The sequence below is a fragment of the Trichomonas vaginalis genome, chromosome V (assembly GCF_026262505.1).
Source record: "Trichomonas vaginalis G3 chromosome V, whole genome shotgun sequence".
Lineage (NCBI taxonomy): Eukaryota > Parabasalia > Trichomonadida > Trichomonadidae > Trichomonas > Trichomonas vaginalis.
This window is the reverse complement of record NC_067207.1, coordinates 8356972-8376317: the sequence shown is the minus strand read 5'-3', so window position 1 is coordinate 8376317 and position 19346 is coordinate 8356972. Positions and strand designations below refer to the sequence as shown.

General features: G+C 32.4%; 7 protein-coding genes and 1 pseudogene across 8 annotated transcripts, besides 6 other annotated features; 2 read left to right on the top strand and 6 right to left on the bottom strand.

Moving 5' to 3' along the window:
- Positions 1 to 8487: part of a mobile genetic element that runs on past the window's edge.
- TVAGG3_0299960 (phage tail repeat-like family) lies at positions 1884 to 2468 on the bottom strand (the record flags this gene model as incomplete). Its single annotated transcript, XM_051229491.1, has 1 exon — positions 1884 to 2468. The coding sequence occupies one exon, from the start codon at positions 2466 to 2468 to the stop codon at positions 1884 to 1886; it is 585 nt and encodes a 194-aa protein (XP_051099221.1).
- TVAGG3_0299950 (uncharacterized protein) lies at positions 3078 to 4037 on the top strand (the record flags this gene model as incomplete). Its single annotated transcript, XM_051229490.1, has 1 exon — positions 3078 to 4037. One exon carries the CDS (start codon positions 3078 to 3080, stop codon positions 4035 to 4037), a length of 960 nt encoding a protein of 319 aa, XP_051099220.1.
- TVAGG3_0299940 (phage tail repeat-like family) lies at positions 5033 to 5575 on the bottom strand (the record flags this gene model as incomplete). The annotated part of the gene is made up of 1 exon (XM_051229489.1): positions 5033 to 5575. A coding segment is annotated over one exon (543 nt), but the record flags the coding sequence as incomplete, so codon positions are not given.
- TVAGG3_0299930 lies at positions 5594 to 6443 on the top strand (annotated as a pseudogene). The gene has a single exon. A coding segment is annotated over exon 1 (850 nt).
- Positions 6448 to 6690, bottom strand: TVAGG3_0299920 (serine threonine-protein phosphatase family; the record flags this gene model as incomplete). Its single annotated transcript, XM_051229488.1, has 1 exon — positions 6448 to 6690. One exon carries the CDS (start codon positions 6688 to 6690, stop codon positions 6448 to 6450), a length of 243 nt encoding a protein of 80 aa, XP_051099218.1.
- On the bottom strand, positions 6732 to 7071 carry TVAGG3_0299910 (uncharacterized protein; the record flags this gene model as incomplete). The annotated part of the gene is made up of 1 exon (XM_051229487.1): positions 6732 to 7071. A coding segment is annotated over one exon (340 nt), but the record flags the coding sequence as incomplete, so codon positions are not given.
- Positions 8391 to 8487: a terminal%2Cinverted (terminal inverted repeat of Maverick-3 transposon ID:TVAGG3_0299900).
- Positions 8488 to 9330: 843 nt separating this feature from the next.
- Positions 9331 to 11443, bottom strand: TVAGG3_0299890 (experimental autoimmune prostatitis antigen 2-related family; the record flags this gene model as incomplete). The annotated part of the gene is made up of 1 exon (XM_001297963.1): positions 9359 to 11443. One exon carries the CDS (start codon positions 11441 to 11443, stop codon positions 9359 to 9361), a length of 2085 nt encoding a protein of 694 aa, XP_001297964.1.
- Positions 11444 to 11852: 409 nt separating this feature from the next.
- TVAGG3_0299880 (protein serine/threonine kinase protein) lies at positions 11853 to 13529 on the bottom strand (the record flags this gene model as incomplete). Its single annotated transcript, XM_001297964.1, has 2 exons — positions 11941 to 12783; positions 12918 to 13529. The coding sequence occupies 2 exons, from the start codon at positions 13527 to 13529 to the stop codon at positions 11941 to 11943; spliced, it is 1455 nt and encodes a 484-aa protein (XP_001297965.1).
- Positions 13530 to 13852: 323 nt separating this feature from the next.
- Positions 13853 to 15433: a mobile genetic element.
- A 701-nt stretch (positions 15434 to 16134) lies between these two features.
- Positions 16135 to 18051: a mobile genetic element.
- Positions 16184 to 16334: a mobile genetic element.
- Positions 16667 to 16926: a mobile genetic element.
- Positions 18052 to 19346: the final 1295 nt, after the last annotated feature.

The following is a 19346-nucleotide window of genomic DNA, read 5'->3' as shown; positions in this document are numbered from 1 at the left end:
GGTCTTCGACGTCTGTAGCGAGGTAGCCCATACCACTGAGCTATGAGCCGCTTGCATATTTTTAAGTAAAATATAGTATATTTGTCATACAGTGAAGGATGACCAAACTTAAAAAAAATAAAACTAAAATATATTTTTTTCTATCTTAAGGAAATTCATGAAAATTCAAGAGGGTAGAAAAGAGGTTAGAAAAGAGGTTAGATATAACCATCTACCCTAAAATATATTTTTCAATACTTTTTCAGCACTTTCCGTAGTTGTATATGAAAGACAATTCGAGATAAAAGTCATAGTACAATGGTATTATATGCTGCACACCATTTGTTGTGAACCAAACTTGAAAGTCAGAGAAAACTGTTACTAGGTGGTTCGTAGAATTTAGAAGCAAAGTCATAAAAGTCCTTACCGATACAAAGAAAACTATTGTTGCTTGAACTGAAACTTGCATGACACATAACATTTTGAGGGTCAAACACGTTTCTATAAACTGTCAAATCTGTTGGTGGGCGTATAAATTTAAACGGACCGTCAGGTGGCAATGGTTCGTTCTGGTTTAGTAACCGAAGAAATTGTGCCCAAGAACGTTTGTCTACTTCCCAAAATAAAAACTGTGTATCTCTTGGAGGGTTATTTTCAATCCTATGAAATGAAACTGTGGAGTTCATCTTGTCATATTCTAGTTTCAGATAGTATGTTCCATTTAGTAAAGAGTCGTATTTTTCTTGCAATTCCCAATAATATTTGTTCATTTGAGTTTGAAAGTCATTTAGAGTCTTCTCAAGGTTTTCGTCTGAACGAATTGTAAAGATTCTCATTTCATCAAATTTGTCTATTAGACCATCAGAACCTCTATACTGCCCATGAAAATATACTGCGAACATAAAAGCGTTCGTTCTTTTTGAAAACAAAACTCTTCTAAATCCTATTGCCTTTGCATCTGAAGGACTTTGAAGCCAACGAATTGGATAGTCAAACCTGTAAGTACGGGATGAAATTTCTTCATCTGATATTGCCCTACCAGCATTTGTAAAGATATAGTCTAACGGTTTTGTATCTGCTACTTTTGTTCTTTGTTTTTCAACCTGAAACATTTAATATATGTAAAAATATATTGTTTTAAAAAACGTTTTAAAATGGTATGCCATATAGCTTCTTGAATTTGTTAAGAAGTATTTGAACGTTTTTTCCATCTGTATCTCTAGTGTTTACATAAGCATAGCCTGCCTTAGTAAAACATACTTGTAATTTCCTATAGTTTACGCCGGTATAAAAGTAGAAAGAGTCTTGTTCTTCGCTATAGTAGTAAAACTCAAACGTATGCTTGCCATAGTCTGTAATTTCAATTGCTTCATCTTCTAGTTCGTCGACAAATTCGAATACAATATCTCCAAATTTGCCTCTGTTCTTATTGTTTTCAGAACAAGTGACCCAACGTAAGTTTTCAAGTCTATTGTCGCTTCTTATACGGTTTATATGGTCTACAAAAGGTAAATTGTTAGGGTTCGGTATAAAATGAGTTGCAATGACAACATGTTTAAAATAGTTTTTTCCACTCATCTTCATAAGAGCATATCCGTCATTTCCCTCCCATCCGCTTAAAACTCTTTTTGTCTTTTTGTTTCTGACTTCAAATGACTCACAACAGTGAATTTCATATTTCTCATCTAACAAACAAGTTTCCCAACAGTCTGTTCCAACAAACTCAGCGTACATTTCAAATAAAATAAAAAAAATATTTTTTTAAAAATATGTTGTTTTAAATGGTATGCCATTTCATATTTCATCGTCTAACAAACAAGTTCCCAACGGTCTTTTCCAACAAACTCAGCGTACAGTTCAAATAAAAATAAAAAAATATACTGTTTTAAAAATATTTTTTTCTTTTACTTTACATAACCTCCTGCTACCAGAAGTCTTTGACGCCAACCCATACCAGCTAATGAAGGTTGACTTGGTTTAGTTTGGAAACTAAACTTTGGTTTTGGTTTATCTTCAGTTTTTGGCTCACCTTCTTCTATCTGTTTTTCGTCACTTTTCGGTTCCTTTGACTTTACCTCACTTGCAGGTATGGTTGTGTCGTCAACATCTTCGTAAATATCATATGCCATTTGTTTTTGTTTTCCTTTCAACTTTTTGTGTTTGTTGTAAAGTTTAGAATATTTCGACTCTAAGTCAATGAGATGTTCTATAATGAACTGTTGGTCAGTGAAGTAAACTTTTCCATCTGTTGTCTCATAAACTCCTTCAGACTTCAATATTTTATTTGTGAGAGTTTGTTTCTTTTTTGAGATACTAGCCGTTCCATTTCTATGAAAAGTGACTTTATAGTTAGGGTTTGTATTTCCAGACCTGGCACTTTCTATTATTGAATTTTTCTCTTCATCTGTAAGTTCTTTGACAGGTTTTGACAATGGTTCTGAACTTTTTGTTTGTGGTGTCAAATCTACCGTTTCAACTTCTTCGGTCATTTCATCTCAGTAAAAAATTTTAGTTTGGTTTGTTTTCAACTGGTTGTTGTTGTTTTTTAAGTCGTCGTCTAAAACTTCCTGAGGTATAGGGAACTTGACAAACACGTGGTGGTGTAACTGCTGGAAGTCGACAAATCCATCTTGAACCCATTTGTCTCAATGCTGTATTGTTCATTTCATCTCAGTAAAAAACTTTACATTCCCCAAGTTTGAGGTGGTTGAGGTTGGTTATTGTTTACCCATTGTTGTGCATGGTTATATCCTCTGTTAAAGAATCTTTCACCTTGGTCCATATAGTGTCCTGCTTGGTTATAGTAGTCATTTGCTTTGTTTAATAGTTTCCTGCTTGTCTTCCTACATTGTCCATCCATCCTTGAACTTTTCCTCTTGTTTCAGGATTTGGAATAAGATTTGTTGCATCTCGTGCTACATCCCAACCTTTCTGTACAGTTTGTTAAATAGGTTTGCTTTCTCTTTAAGTATACCTAATGTACTCAAATCTTCCTTCCAACTCCAAATACACCTCTGGCTATTGTTCCCACTGCGGGCAAAAATCTGGATGCAACTCCTGCTAATGCGCCAAATAAACCCATTTCTTATAGGATAAAAATGACGAATCCAAACAAGGACCCCTATGTTTCTAAAGCGACAAAGAAAGCACTCATGATAAAAATCTTTAGTTCAACACCAAATGCTTGGTTTATGGATATCTTGGAAAACATTCCGAGGTATAGAGAAGATGGACCTCCATACTGGCTAATATTTGTCGGTCAAAACACAAGATACTGTGAAGCCATACCATTACAGTCCAAAAATATTTTAGATGTGAAAACTGCTTTGACAATATTCGTTGACAAATACCATCCAACAAAACTGACATCTGACTGTGAAAGTTCTTTCAAATCAGACGATATTAAAAACTATCTGCGTTCAAAAAATGTAAACCAATATTTCATTGTCGACCAAAACCATTCTGCTCTTGGTGTCATTGACAGTTGTATAAAAATCTTAAGAGACTTAAACCAACCACAAGGTGGTGAAGCAAATGAAATGTCATATGACGACAAATACAGACATTTCTCCATGGCAAAGATGAGACAAGTTTTAAATATTTACAATACCCGTAAACAAAAAGGTTTGGGAAACCACTCCCCCGAAGAAATGAAAAACAACCCCGACTTAGAGAAAGACTATATATTTAATAGTTTAGTCAAAAGAGACAAACAAGAAAGAATGCCAGGCTTCAAACTTAAGAAAGGCGACAAAGTAAAAATAGAAATACCTAAACGCGACCCATATGAAAATACTATTGACTATGACAACAATGGGAACTCGACAGGTACTCACGTTCGTGTTCGTAAAAATAGAAGAAAGTATACAAGAGAATATTATGAAGTTTTAGGCAAACATGGCAAAATGTACACACTGCAAGCAGAAGATAAAACTACTATTGTCAGACCTCGTTTCAAACTTGTCAAAGTTCAAGGTGGTATACTTTCAAAGACAGTTCCTAACAAATATAAGACAACTCCTGACGAATATGCTAAAGAAGTTGAAAATGACGACTAAGCAATTCTATACCATGCGTAAACTGTCATGTAAGGTGGCATGTAGTCTTTACTTTGTCCCGTTGTTTGTGTATATCCTGTAACGCGATGTGTATGGTTTCCATCTCCCTGAGTGTCACTCCAGTAACAATTTATAGCAAACTGAACGTCGTCTTTAACATCATATCCTTTACCTTTTTTCAAGGCGTGCCAATCCCAAAATTTATGCTTATGCCAACCTGCTTGAGATGTACTTAAATCTACGTAGTGACTGTGTGCAGGTAGGTTTTCACCTGAAATCGTTTTACTTCCGCCTGTTTCCTTTGAAGAGTTTGCACAATACAAAAACCTGTCGACTATTTGAGTCCAAGTTCCGAGACCAAGTACTACTTCTGGTCTGGTAGAGTTCATTGACGTGTAAATAGAACCTATAGGATATAGTGTTTGAAGTATTTCTGTCTTTAACGTTTGAAGCTCTGTTTTGTCAGCTTTTTTATCATATAAATCTTGAGCAGTGAATTTAACTTTTTTTTCATCCTCCATGACATAGACATTTCTACATCTAATGTATCTCATCGTTGTTATGTCTTCTTCCGATGTTAAACCTTGTGGAAAGTTAGGAGGTTTCCAATCTAATACATCCCCACCAGCTCCTTCAACCGTTCCTTCAATATTTTCTATACCAACAGTTGCGAAGAAATCGTGTGTATGTCCAACGTCACTTTTCCTGTTTAAGGTTTCTTGTAAGTTTGTAATATTTGCAATGGTATGTGTATGGTTCTTATCCGCTTTAAGGTCTAAACATCCTGAAACCCACCCTGTATTGGCTTTACCTTCTAAAATCTTCGATGTCCGTTCATTATACCATTCAACCCTTTCTTTAATTTCATTGTCTTTTTCATCCACATATTCCTTATCTGCCTTCTTCACTAACGCACTAGCCATACAACCCCTATCTACCTTCTCCTCTAACTCACTGTTGACATATGTTTTGTCAGCTTTCTTTTCAAGGCTAACGTTTAAGTCTGTTATTTCAGATATAGAATGTGTATGTCCAACGTCACTTTTCCTGTTTAAGGTTTCTTGTAAGTTTGTAATATTTGCAATGGTATGTATATGAGTCTTTTTAGAATATTCGTTTTCAGCTCTTGTCACTTCACTTGACATTTTATTGTCAACATATGTTTTGTCCGCTAGTTCAGGATGAGTATGTTCTTTCGTTGCATATGTTGCATCTGCTCTGTCATGTTCTTCTTGAACTTTTTCAATGACATACTCTTTGTCAGCTTTGTTGTCAACATCTGCTTTCAAAAGAAGTTCATTTATAGGTTTCTCGTTTAAAGTTCCTTTTGTTGGATTTATACAGACAGTATTGTTCTTCTTGTCTTGAAATAGAAACTCATCTGTCATTGGGTTTAATGTCAGTTTTAAGTTTCCTTCTTTCAATGACTCAGATATCTTAGAGTAGTTTGAAAAGTTTGTTGTGTTCTTATTTAGAGCTTGCATAATGAGTTGTCGGTTGTGTTGTATTTCTCTCATAGACGCTGTTTCATTTGACATTTTTATTCTAGATAAAATATGCTTTCAATAGAAAAAGAAAATTCAAGAGTTGCTACAACTAAACCATTAGATGAACTTTTTACTAATGTCGGTCAAAAGTTTGAGACAGAGACCGTAAAGCATGAAGGCTATCGTTTTGACTACCCATTAAGATGGCTAAGAGACCCATCTGTCACAAAAGCTATTGGCTTTCGTAGAATGAAGTTCATTTCAGAAGCCATACATGGTTTCCCATTTACGGTCGGTTTTGAAGTTCGATACTATAACAAAGAGAAACGTACGTATGAGAAATTTGAACAGGGAAAACTTTTACAAGTGAATTTGCTTGTAAACTTAGAAACAACTCTTCAAGCTTTTCAAGAAAAAAATAAACGATATCTATCTCGAATATGCAAAACAGTACAACATTGACGAAGGAGAGTACCATCTCGATATTATATATGACAGGAAAAATGCAACTGTTAAAATCAATAGAATAGAAGACCTTGGAGAAGACGTTTATATTTCTACAAAATATAACAACTTGGCATGGTATAGGTTTTTGAGGATGTTAAATCAGCCTGCAGAATATCCAGTACACCCGAACTTTTATGAAGTCGAAAACCCTAATGGAACATATGAAAATGTTTTCGACTCAGATGCTATTATAGTTCATGCTTCATTTTCTGGCGCCCAAAACTCTTTTTTATGCTTGGCAAATGACTTTTACGAAAAACCTACAAAGCTATACGAACCACCAAGTGGAAGTATTTCAGACTTTCAAGTATGGTTTACTACAGATGGAAGAAAGAGAATAATTCCATTATACCATGCGTTTTACTTAGAACTTAGTCTCATATACAACTACTATCGAACGGTAAAAATATAATTTTTTAATACGGTTGAGGTGTTGGATTTGGTTGCCAACTAGACTGTGGTGCAGGTTCAGGCTGTTGTATAACAGGAGCTTGTTCTTCTGGTTCAGGGTCTTTAGGTATAATACCAACGAACTGACCTACTCTTTTACCAATATTTTTGACACCGTTCCAAATTCCTCTTCCGACAGATTTTATTCCATTCCATATACCTCTTCCAACATTTCGAAAGAAGTTTCCAATACTACTGAAGAAACCCATTTTACTATATGTAAAAATCTAATGTCCGCCTAGTCTCTTACGTTTCCTGTTGAGTTCCATAGCATTCTTTAACTGGAGCTCATACATTCTGTTTCTCCTCTGGTAGAAAACATATTCTGGGTCAACTCCTGTGTTCGCGTCATCTGCATAAAGTTGTTTATATCCCACTTCAGGGTTTGTATAAAACTCTTTCCATCTCATATTTGCATACCATGGTGGCAAACCTAACGCAGCGTCATTTGACATGGCAGTTTGCATTTGTACATCTGTTGGCACTTGACCATAGTTTGCCATTGCAGTTTGTATTCTAACTTCATTTGGAATATTCTCTGGGTTTGGTTGTCCAGGTTGCTGTGCATTCGCTAAGTTCTGTGCGTCCATTTAATATTAGATAAAAATATCTCTTACGAGTACATATGCTGAACATTTGCAGACATTGGTTCATCTTCATATTCTCTGTACCTTTCTGCCACGTCAAATAAATAAATGACACAATGGAAAAAACCTAAAACAAGTAGTCCTATTTCAAACCACATTTACTTACTAATAAAATTTCTTTGTTATGACACTTTCTCCGGTTTATAGGACCTCTCTCATATTCTATCTTGTCATATCTAAACTCATAGTCATGTATGTCCTCTAACCATCTCATAACGGTTTCCAAACCACTTTTATCGGATGTAAAGTAAAAGCATGGATGGTTATGTAAAACGTCTAAAGTTTCTAAAGAGTCTCTCAAAGTCCAGTCTACTTGGTATTGAAAATCCCATGTGTTATAGAACGGCGGGTCCACTATAAAGAAAACATTTTCCTTGTCTTTATATTTTTCATACAACTCTGTCCAATGACATCTCACAAACTCTATACCCTCAATATATTTTTCTATGTCCTCTTTGAAAACATTTGTATAGTTAAGATATAAAACTTTTGACATAAGTGTTTCAATGTCATGAACTCTTATAGAACCACTATATAATAGTCTAGCAGATATACTATCCCAGTCTATATATTCTGCTTTTTTCAAAACCTCTCTCACAATATTTTTCTTATCTAATGGTATACGTTCCATCTTACCTATAGGTATCTTTTCTTTTAACTCTTTCAATATATTGTTTGTGTCTGGTATATGTTTGAGACGGTTCATATAGTTGTCGAAGTCATTGCATATAATCTTTGAGTCTGGGAATATTATATGGCACAAATGGGATATATAGAAACTTCCACCGAACAAATCTACAAATGTTAGACCATTCGGTAGTTTCTTAAGTTCTCTCAATAGAATATCTTTACATCTACTCTTATTTCCAAAGAAGGGTAGTGGTGGTTTTGTAAAATTCATTTATATATAATAATAAAAATGTTTTTACCTGAAAAGTGACAGAAAAGTGACAAAACATTTACGAAGAAGTCTTGACAAAACATTTTACGAAGAAGTCTTGACAAAACATTTACGAAGAAGTCTTGACAAAACATTTACGATGAAATCATGAGTTTTCTACGATGTTAGAAAACATGTTAGAAAACGTGTTAGATCTAACATGCTAACATAAACATTATTTTTGGTCATTTACGCTCATTACGAAGAAGTTTGACAAAACATTTACGATGAAATCATGACAAAAAAGTCAACGGCTGGTCGGCTGGGGTTCGGTCCTCCTCTTGGGTCTTGGGAAAAATTTCTTATGGGCTGGAAGCCCTCCGAATAAAAACTTCATTTATACTAAACATCTTCAGGGCTAGAAGGCACGAAGTGCCTGGAAGCCCCACTACCTTTTTTTTTTTTTTTTTTTTTTTTTTGTATATACTAGATTTAAAGAATTCAGAACATTTCCCATAATCTCCTAAATGTTTTCTTATCCCTAACGTGTGCCAGTTATTATATGAAACTGAATAAACTTTATCTTTATCTTTACACCTTTCATCACTTCCAATATATTTATATCTCAGTTTTGATTTAGCGTTTTCATATTCATTAGCGTTTAATAATTCGCAGTCTTCCTTTTTAAATTGATGTTTAAGATATTCAGGATTTAATACTCTACGTTTATATGCTCCTAACTTAGTTCTAAAGGTTTTTCTACAAAATTTAGGAATTCCATCCTCTTTAATGTCATCAATGATTTCCATTTCATTATTTTCAATTTCTTCTTCTCGTTTATGAGGTCTTTGATTATGACTCCATTGATTCCATGAAATTAAATATTCTTTATCATTATATTTATACCTCATTAGCTTATTTTGGCTTTCATATTCATTTAATAATTCACAATCTTCATTTTTAAATTGAAGTTTAACCCATTCAGGATTTAAACAATGTTTAATTAATCGCGGAATATCTGACATCATCTATATATAGCTTCTTTTATAAAAGATAAAAAAATAAATTATTTTAAAATTAATGTTAATTTTTTAATGATTTATAAATAAATATATTTTAATGCATCGTCTATATATAGATGTAACAAAAAAAGTCACTAAACCCGTCATATCCTACTAACCAATAATTGTGTGACTTGGCTAACTAATAGCAATCCGATGAAATGGTCATGTAAAATGTTTGAACGCACTCGAATATTCTTTTAAAAAATGAATTTTTTTGAAATATCAAAAAACAAAACAATAAATTTTTTAGTATCCATACAAAATAACAAATAAAACATGATAAATATCATTCATTGTTCTTCTCGTTTGGCAATTTGACTTCTATTCCGCTCTTTAAATTTAAATGAGTAATAAAAACATCTGTGACGTCATCATCAAAGTTTAACTGTGCAGCTCTGGCTTCCGAAAGTGCGGAAGTAAAAATTGATGGTTTGACAGCTAAATCTTCCGACATTTGCTTGAAACCTGGGCTTTCGCACTTTATTGCCTTTTTAACGTTTTCAATTCCAAATTGTTGCGTTAAACTGTAAAAACTGAGGAAATAAGCAATAGAATTATGCAAATCTTTGTCCAGCCCTGTAGAGTCAATTGTGTTATATGCAATTGCAGCCAAGATCTCAAATATCTCTTGCGAAAGTTCTCTACTATGTAAAAGCTTTTTGTGGAGGTTGATATCAATTGTGATCGGATAAGAATTCATAAAAGTATGAGGATATTCGATATCAAAGACCAATCTGAACTTTTTGGACATGGTGTAACCAGAAACTTCGACCATTGGGGCGATTAATGAGTCGATATAAGATAATTGACCTTCTTGATCCGAAATCATATTGATTTGATCTGTTCTAGCTGCTATAATGATTGTTTTAGTGACGATTTCACCCCATGGAATGTCTTCTGTATAAGTATTCTTCCAAGAATCCGGTTTACCGAGGATCATCATTGGATATTTAACAGCATCTGAGAGAGTCACATGTATTGATTTATTTTTCTCAATGATTTCGCTTTCTCCGGGAGCAAAATAGACCATTCCTCCATAAGGAGTAGCAATTTCATGGAATCTATCAGTAATCTGGCGTCGAAGTGAGACAATTGGAAATCTCTTCCATGGAGGTTCATTATCAATTGCATTAAACGTATGGCAACCAATAATTATCTGACAATTTGGAACTCTTTGGTCGAATTGGACTTGAGAAAGATATTGTGGTTGAATCCAAAGGCCAGTTGAATACCATCCTGGGTCTGGGAACGATAAAGAAACAGTAACTTGTTGACAATCTGAGTTCATCGAAGAACCAACGAAACGACCAGAGAAATCATACGTGGCAAAGTAACTCAATGGTAGTACTGATGCTGCTTTAACAATTAATTTAGTAAGAGTGGCTGAAATTTGGTTATCTCCATATTTCCAGCCCCCTTGTTGAATCATTGAGTGAAGTATTGGGCCAAATGTTTCACAAACATCATAAGCATAGTTCGTATTGATTATTGAAGCGCGTTCGATCTCTTCTCCTACAATTGTTGCCATTGTTTGAATGGAATCAATAGCATCTGGTTTTTGTTGATACATGGTCTTAAGAGCTTTAATATGCACATCTAAGTTTGCGTCCTGTAAATCTTCAAATTTCTTGTTTGGAACGATATCAGCAAGAGATTCATCATCATAGAACTCATGAGGGTATTGAAGATAGCATAAACCAAGTTTTGCTAATGTATCATTGATTGTTATCTTTGGATCATCAACTCCTACGACGATCAAACCGCCTCCAAGATTAACAAACTCAATTAGGCCTGGATCTGGGGCTTTATTAGTCTGAACTAGTATTATAGTATTTTCTGTGTATACATTGATCTGATCTTTAATGTCAATACCAAAACCTAATCCTTCCATGTTCTTTCGAAGCATAATATGGTATTGTGGATCAACATTATATAAGCATAGCATACGTGTAATTGGTCTAGGTCCTCCAATCCATCTTAGCATCTTTTCCATGAATAATGCATTTTTTCTGATTGAAGGAATACATGATGTAAGAGTTGAAATGTGTCCAAAGCAAATAACTCTTCCTAAGCCGAAGCGAGATATTGCAATTTGTGAATAATTTATCTTAAAATCTTCTAAATTCTTAATTTTTATGCGTGAAGGTAGGACAGGTGATGAAAAAAGTGAAAAGTTATAGATAGCTTTCATTCGTGATTGGTGTGGAATGATCTCAATCGGTTTTAACAAGATCCGTAAATCCATAGTTAGAGTTTGCGTTGGATCTGCTTCAGTTAAATCAGGCGCAATAAGCGCATCAGGAGCATTTGTATTAGCTTGTACTTGTATCTTAACCTTGTTAGGGTTGTGGGCGCTCGGTGAGAGCCCCATAAAATTGAATGGATGAAATTAACAAACAAAAATAAAAAGTTGAGAAAAATTTCACGATTTAATGTAGCAATTTGTTTTATCTTAAGCTCAAATTGAATTGATATAGAAAATTTTTTTTGAAAATCCTGGCAAAAAACGTATTTTAAGGATAGTTATTATCATACAGATGAGTATGTTGTCTCTAACTATGGAATGTTTACCATAAATCATGCATAATTGATCAAGATCGAAGATATTGGATTCATATTCTATTGGTTTAAGAAGCTGCCCTCTTGTCATTATCAATATAATGATGTAAGAACTTTAATGACTATTGAAAATCAAATTGTTTACTAAACAATACAACAAAAATTGCAAGATACTCCATAATAGGATTATGTGTAAAAGTCAAAGGATTGTAAATTGCGCGTAAAAATATTGATTTAATAAAATGATCATAAAAATCATTAAAAATAAATAAAATTACTAACAAAATCTATAAAACATAGGTATTAAGCCTAGGTTGACATAATTTCGGCTATCTTGTTGGTAATAAGTTGGCTTAGAGCTGCATTCTGTCCAATTGTCTTGACAGTAACTAATAATTTGCTTTCATTGTAATCAGCTTCGACTCTAATAAACGTTTCTTCGTCGTATTTTGCGATAAGAACCATATCATTTGGATGGAAGAATGGAAGAGATGCCTGAGAAAAGAGCATTTGAATTTCAGCAATAATCTGACAAAGAGGCTGCATTGAAGGTCCGAAAACATCGATAGTCTGATATTCCATGACTGGTGTTGACGGGAACCATGTCGGACGAACAGCAAGAGACTGTGGGAAGTCGCTAAGAGATCCAACTGGATCTTGTCTTGGTAAATCTCCAATTGCGACTTCTCCGTCGAGGAAGTTCTCTACGTTCTCGCCATTATCTGCAACTTCGTTTGAAGCAGTTTCCCAAGGCAAATCATCCAAGTGAGTTTTTTGCTGAATAAGATCAATAAACATTTTGACTTGGTTGGTCGTTTCACTCGTGATTTCTTGAAGGGCTTCTTCCTTGGAAATTCCTATTCTCTTCAAGGTTTCGAAGATTTGATCGTTCAATGTTGAAGGATCAATTGGAGCAGAGATAGAAGATGGGTGTATCGGTGTAGGAAGAACGTAGTATCTCGGAAGTTTTATCAAGAAAGCGCGATGTTTCTTAATTTGATCGAGAGTTATTCTCTGAGAGACGTCAACTGTAATCATTCTCTGTATCATGTCCTTCAAGTCCGGATGGAACTCTGGAGGCATTGTGAATTTACCGCGCTTGACTTTCTGAAGGAGAATGTGAATTGAATGATCATCAAAAGGTAAATATCCCTGTGTGTTAGTAAATGTTAACAAAAATGGCACCTCTTATTTACAATATGACATTTCTAACACTTTTGAAAGTATATTTCGAAAGGTTAAGAAAGTCATTTGAAAAAATTGAGGTTTACCAAAAAAATACATACTGCAAGCAATGCAAAAAGAATAACACCGGCACTCCAGATGTCAGCTGCGCGTCCGTCATATTCGTATCCACGAATAACTTCTGGGGCAGCGTAATGAGGTGAACCGCAGCTGGTATTGGCAACGCAATGGCGCATCCATCTGGCAAATCCGAAGTCGGCAATCTTGATTCTGTTGTTTTTATCAAGTAAAATGTTCTCAGGTTTAAGATCTCTGTGACAAATATTATGAAGGTGGAGATACTCAAGTGCATAAATGATTTGGCGGAACATATCCATTGCTACATCCTCTTTCAAGCATTTGGATCGTACTAAATAGTCAAATAATTCACCATTTTGTGCGTATTCAAGAATAATGTAAATATGCCTTGGGGATTCAAGTACATCATGCAATTTTATAATGTGTGGATGGTCAACCATTCTCATTAAAGAAATTTCCCTATATATTTTCATTTCGAGATTTGGTTTTTGAGCAAAATGACTCTTTTTAATTATTTTAATTGCGTAATACTCTCCTGTTAGTTGGTGTTGAGCTAGTTTGACTTTGCATGTGGTCCCACTGCCGAGTGTTCTGATTATATTGTAATCTCCGATTGTGGTGTGCCCAGTTTCCATTTTTTGAATTTAAATTCACATCACCTGTATGTAATCTCATTTTTATCAAATTTGAATATATACAATTTTGTGATAATGCAAAATCTTATTAAAAGAAATTATAATTATGGAATATTAGATAAATTAAATCAAATAAAAATTGAGAATCCTAAAACGATAGTTAATTTTATTCGATGCGAATATCTGTAACTATTCATGAAAATATGAATAAGGCATACCATAAAATTAACGGTTTGATTTCATAATTTGAAAAGATATTAACTGACAATATATAATTTTGAAATACTAAAATTAATGTATCAAATTATAGCCTATATGACATCAAAGGTACATTCACTATTTTTGACAAAATTTTAAATTTTCATGGGGTTGTAAATCTTATAATAACTAGATGAATAAGGAATGAATCCCAGTATAATGTGCATCATTATATTAAACACTATATGTAAGGCTAATGATTCTATTAACACTTATGAAGATCTATAGTATTTGAGCAGATAAATTTGATAATTTCCAAAACTCTTATATTTCAAAATTAAAGTGTGCGAATGCATTTAAATGAGAGCAAAAAGAGATTGATGCTGTTAAAACTAGGTGTTAATTTGCAATTATTTCGCATCACAAGAACTACCCAGTAAATTCAGCTATCTTTCTTTGCAATTATTCTCCATTATACCTATAATATAATGGTTAGGGTTTGAAGAAAAGTTACTAGAGAATTATTGACTTTTGAAATAATGCAGAATTTTACTTGAAGAAATCATTAATTTATGAGTTCCAAATTGCTAAGCATGACGAAGGATCATTAAATTTGCTACAATTAAATACACTTATTGCAGAATTAAGATTTTTGAAATTAAAAGTTTGAAATATTGCCTTTTTGAATAAAATTTAAATTTTATTATATAATCATGATAATATCTTATAGAAATTAAAAGAAAATATTTTAAACCATTCAAATATTTTGAATGTCTTATCAATTTAAAATATTAAAAGATAGCTTGATTTTATCATCATTAGTTGTTATCAATGTTTTCTTCTTTTGATGAACAACAGTAAATGATTTGTTAATTACTTGTCTTCCTTTTTCGCAGCAAAATCGAAAGTTATGATGATAATCTTGCTCTCAATTTTGAAACTCTCTGATTTACAAGTAAGCATTCCTTTGGAAAAGCAGTCCTATTCTGTTTTCAAGATATTTTAAAGCCTCCATTTCATACAATGCGCAGATCTATTCGAAATTGCAAGAACTCTCAAGAAAAATGCAGCATCAAAGAAGATTCCATAGTTTCTAGCATCAAAAATTTACAACCTTAATACAACAGTTAAAGAGAAGCTCGAAAAGAAAATATTTAACCATAAAGCTGGAAACCATTCGATATCTACTATTGGATCTAATAAAAAGTTAATTATAACATATTTAACATGCTATTTGTTGACTTTGTTCCATTATATTACCATATATATCTTTTTGAAATCTAAAATATTTTTACGATTTTAACCATGTGTTGTTGAAACTATATATCAATCTTAGCTAAAGTATAGTTTATGAGTTTGTCACCATCTAACGTATGAATTTTCAAAAATGTCAAATATGTTCATTTTTTCTGTAGATTCAGCCATAATTTCACGTTGTTATACTATTCAACTATTATTTAATATTTTTATCGATTTAAATATATGATGAGATGCTTAGTTCTCCTGGAAATCGATTTTTAATCGCAATTTTAACTTTCCAAAAAAAATTCAAAAATAAAAATCCCTCTCAATTTTCTAAGTTTTCTAACTCGCCAAATCTCTAGCCAAATTTTTTGGCCGTATAAATATTGTTAGGCACTATATAGGGATGCTATTTATCCTATTTTCATCCCATTTTACTGTTATCGCCTAGTGAATGTACCTTTTATGACATCTTTTTAACAAATTACTTTAATGAAAAGTGTCAAATAAACAGTATTCGATAAATGTTTGTGTTATATTTCATTAATTGAATTATTAGTTTTTTTGAACATTTTATTTTGTACTTACAGATTTTTGACACTAATTGAATCTATCATAATTTAAAATAATATTTGTTCATATTTTTGGTATTTATATGATACTAATTTTACGAGGATAAAATTTTATAAATCATTTTTTTCAAAATATCCTAATTCAATTTTTCGAAAACAAACTTTATTGATAATTATTAGCTGCATAGTATAACAAAGTAAATTTATGCAAAAATTTCATTAATTTATGCACGAAAAAATTACCTCAATTTGTTTATAACATAAAACAATAGATTTTTGAAAAACGAACTTTATTTATCATTTTGCTTTAATATTTTTAGTAATATTTTTTTTTTGAATATAAATCATTTCATTTTTGACAATTTATTGGTGTGAAGTAATTCAGAATCAAAAAAATTGAATAATGACAAAATTTTATCCATTCATTTTGTTCGCATATGAGTTTGTTTTATTATTGATTCTTCAGAATATTTTCACATCAGTAGGAAGAAGGCATTCTACTTCATCTAACTGCTATTTCTTACCAATCGAAATTCTGGATTCCTTAATTCGATGATTCATTCCATACCTCACGAATATTTCTTATTTCTACATAGGGCTGTACAAAATCGAGAAAAACATTGCCGTGCGGTAATATAGGGTCAAAAAAATCGCGCCTCGGCGGCTCCGCCGCCTCGGCACTATTAAGTGCGCATTATATTTAATATGTCCTTCTTTTTTTTTCTTTTTTCTTCTTCTTCTTTTCCTTTCCTTCTTCCTCTCCTTCCTCTTCTTTCCTTCTCCTTCTCTTTTTACAACAACGTCGAAGATCTTCGAATTTGATTGTTGGAAAAGCATCTATTTCAGATAAAGGATGCCTTTCTCACAGTCAACATACGAGGGTCCTGGCTGAAACGTTCTCAAAAAGCCCGAGATGGTAATTCTCTGATCACTCATAGCTGGGCAGGTAGTCATTGCTGACAATACCTGTCTTTATGCATGCACGCTTTCATGTATATGGGTTTACACTATCAATTCGCAAAGTTGTTCCGAATTCTTCCAAAATGGAAGGACCCGAAACAACTTTGCTTGTTAACGATACAGACGCATTACTTTGCATTGATACTGTGCTGAGTTGTGTAGAAAGTTTGATTAGAGTTGTTTTGTTCTGGTATCTCTCATCTTCTGATGAGAGAAATCAAAGCAACACAACTCTAATGAGTTTGTTTTCACTCATTTGTATGTAGGTTTTTAGTTCGATTGGAGCTGCTTCATAATGAGATCTCTCATCAATTGATGAGGGAGATCATAACAAAGCAGCTCTAATGTATATGCTTATATTAACCGGGTTGTAATGCGTTGTAACGTCAGCTTGTAGTTCGTTTGGGGCCACTTCACATTGAGATGAGAAGAAATGATTAAAGGACTCTGAAAGGCTTTGGCCGTTGATGTTGTAATCGCATTACTTGGAACTAGCTGGATGCTAAGCTGTGTAGAATGTTCGATTAGAGCTGTTTTGATATGATTTTTCTCATCATAAGATTGGAGGAATCATAGCAAAACAACTCTAATGGGTTTACCATCATCTACTTGTATGTAGATGTTTGGGAAATTGTCTTGTTAATCGATTTTCGAGATGACTTTCAAATGCTATAATCAAATGACAAACAAGTCTAAGATTTCTCGACAATACATCAAATCATGATGTTTGTAAGTGCGATGAGATTAGAGTTTTTGAAGGAATGACAAGAGAAGTAGGGAAGCCCGGCATTCGCCGAGCAAATTAAAAATTAACGTATGGATTAAATTTTAAGAGGAATTCAATTTTAATTACGGGTTGTTCAAATATTGATTAATATAAATTTATTAATAAGAATAAACAATTTTTGTTTTAGAATTTATTCAATTTATAGCTTTACATATAGTTTCAAAATTGTACAACTATGATTATTTCAACAAAAAATATCTTACTTTTTCACTTCACTTTCACCCTCACTTTTTCCGTAATTCAAATTTCAACATTATGTATTTTAATTCCTTATAGTATTTTTAACATAATTAATCAAATAATAATTGGAAGTTCTGAACTCACTTTTTCCGTAATTCAAAATCAAAAATATGAATAATATATCTATTTATTATATACTAATGCTATTTTCAACTAGAAGTGAGGTACGGTAATCTTACGGATTCCCGTAACTCAATTTTACGGAAAAAGTGCAGTAAACTACTCAATTTACGGAAAAAGTGTTGTAAACTATTGATGTGGCGGTAAAATCACGGTAATTCACGGAAAGCTATATGCGAAAATTTGAAATTATACAAAATCGAGCGAAACACTTTTAAATAAGTTGTTCTCGTATTTAAAATACTATTCCCAGATTTATTGTCGTCAGAATATTTCCAAATTTTTGCCGATTTACAAAAAATGATTTACAAAGCATATTTTTTAATCTAAAAAATTCCTAAAAAAAGGAACCGGTGTGCGGAAACCTCGGTAAATTACCGCGGTTCCCGTTGGGACTGCCATATTTCTACAAATCATTTAAATGTACTTTCCGTATCAGATTTCATTTTGGAAAATTTTTTAATAAATCCATCAAATATTGAAATCTAAAACATGAACATTGTAAACGATACCCATACTTAACTTATAGATAGTTATAGCTCTTTGTACCATTTATGTAATATTCAACCATTGATTTTTTTTCATTCTCTAAAACTTAGTCTTTTTAATAGTATTGCACGACTAGAATAAGAAGTATTATTGATATATGTTATAATTGTTTTAAAAATAGAATGATTACTCTTGGAAACTACAAAGATATTTGTAATCAAGTAATAAAATATTTCTCTCTTAGATAATCATTTTAATTGTTTATGGTATTTGATATCTGAATGTTATATGAGGTTAAAAAGTTCGTTTACTCTAAAATTCTGTTTAGAATTTAATTTTATGATTGTTTAATTTCATATTATTTTGGTAATTAATTGTATTTAGTCATAAAAGCAAATATCTTTAAAGAAAAATACCTGTTTTTGTTGAATTTTTTCACCCAAAAAGGTGACCAAACTATTTTTTGAAAGTCCGCCATAACTTTAATGGTACTATTTCAGCGTGTTCAATGAATACAAAAATTCTAAGAGTGCCACATAAAAAGTACTTTAGACTTGAGTTAATGCTACCAAGCAAATGTTAAAAAGATGACTTTAGTGTTTTGATAATCAAAGATTAAAATCATTATTGTCTAAATCAATAATCATAACGACAGAAGTTAATGTTTTTTCATAAGTGCTTTAAATTCACTTTTAAAAGTATACCTCAAAAATCAAAATATCAAAAAAAATTGGCCGATAGGTTTGGCTTTAATTTTTGTCTGCTTTTATGATTTGATATGGATGTTATAATTTTAAAAGTTGAGCCAAATTCACCAATAGATTTTTGAGATTTGCAAATACTCAATAATTTTTAGCGTGTTATCTTTTATTAAAAGAACTATTTGGTTTCAGTATCATATAAATTGATATTTACTTTCTATTTGAACCTTCATTTAGCTAATGATTTAGTAATACAGATTTCATCTAATCCTTATAAGAGAATTTTGAATTTGTTATAATAAAAAAACAAACAGATATAGCTTACACTTCTATAATAAAGATACCTTTTATAGAAATCAGTATGAAATGTGTTTTTTGACACGTAAAGCTCTCAATTCATTATAACATGTTTGTCGATTTTTATATATGTTTCGCTTTCATTATCTATGATATTAAAAATTATGTCATCAGAATGTGAAATAATTAAACAAATGCCCTGCAGGAAGTA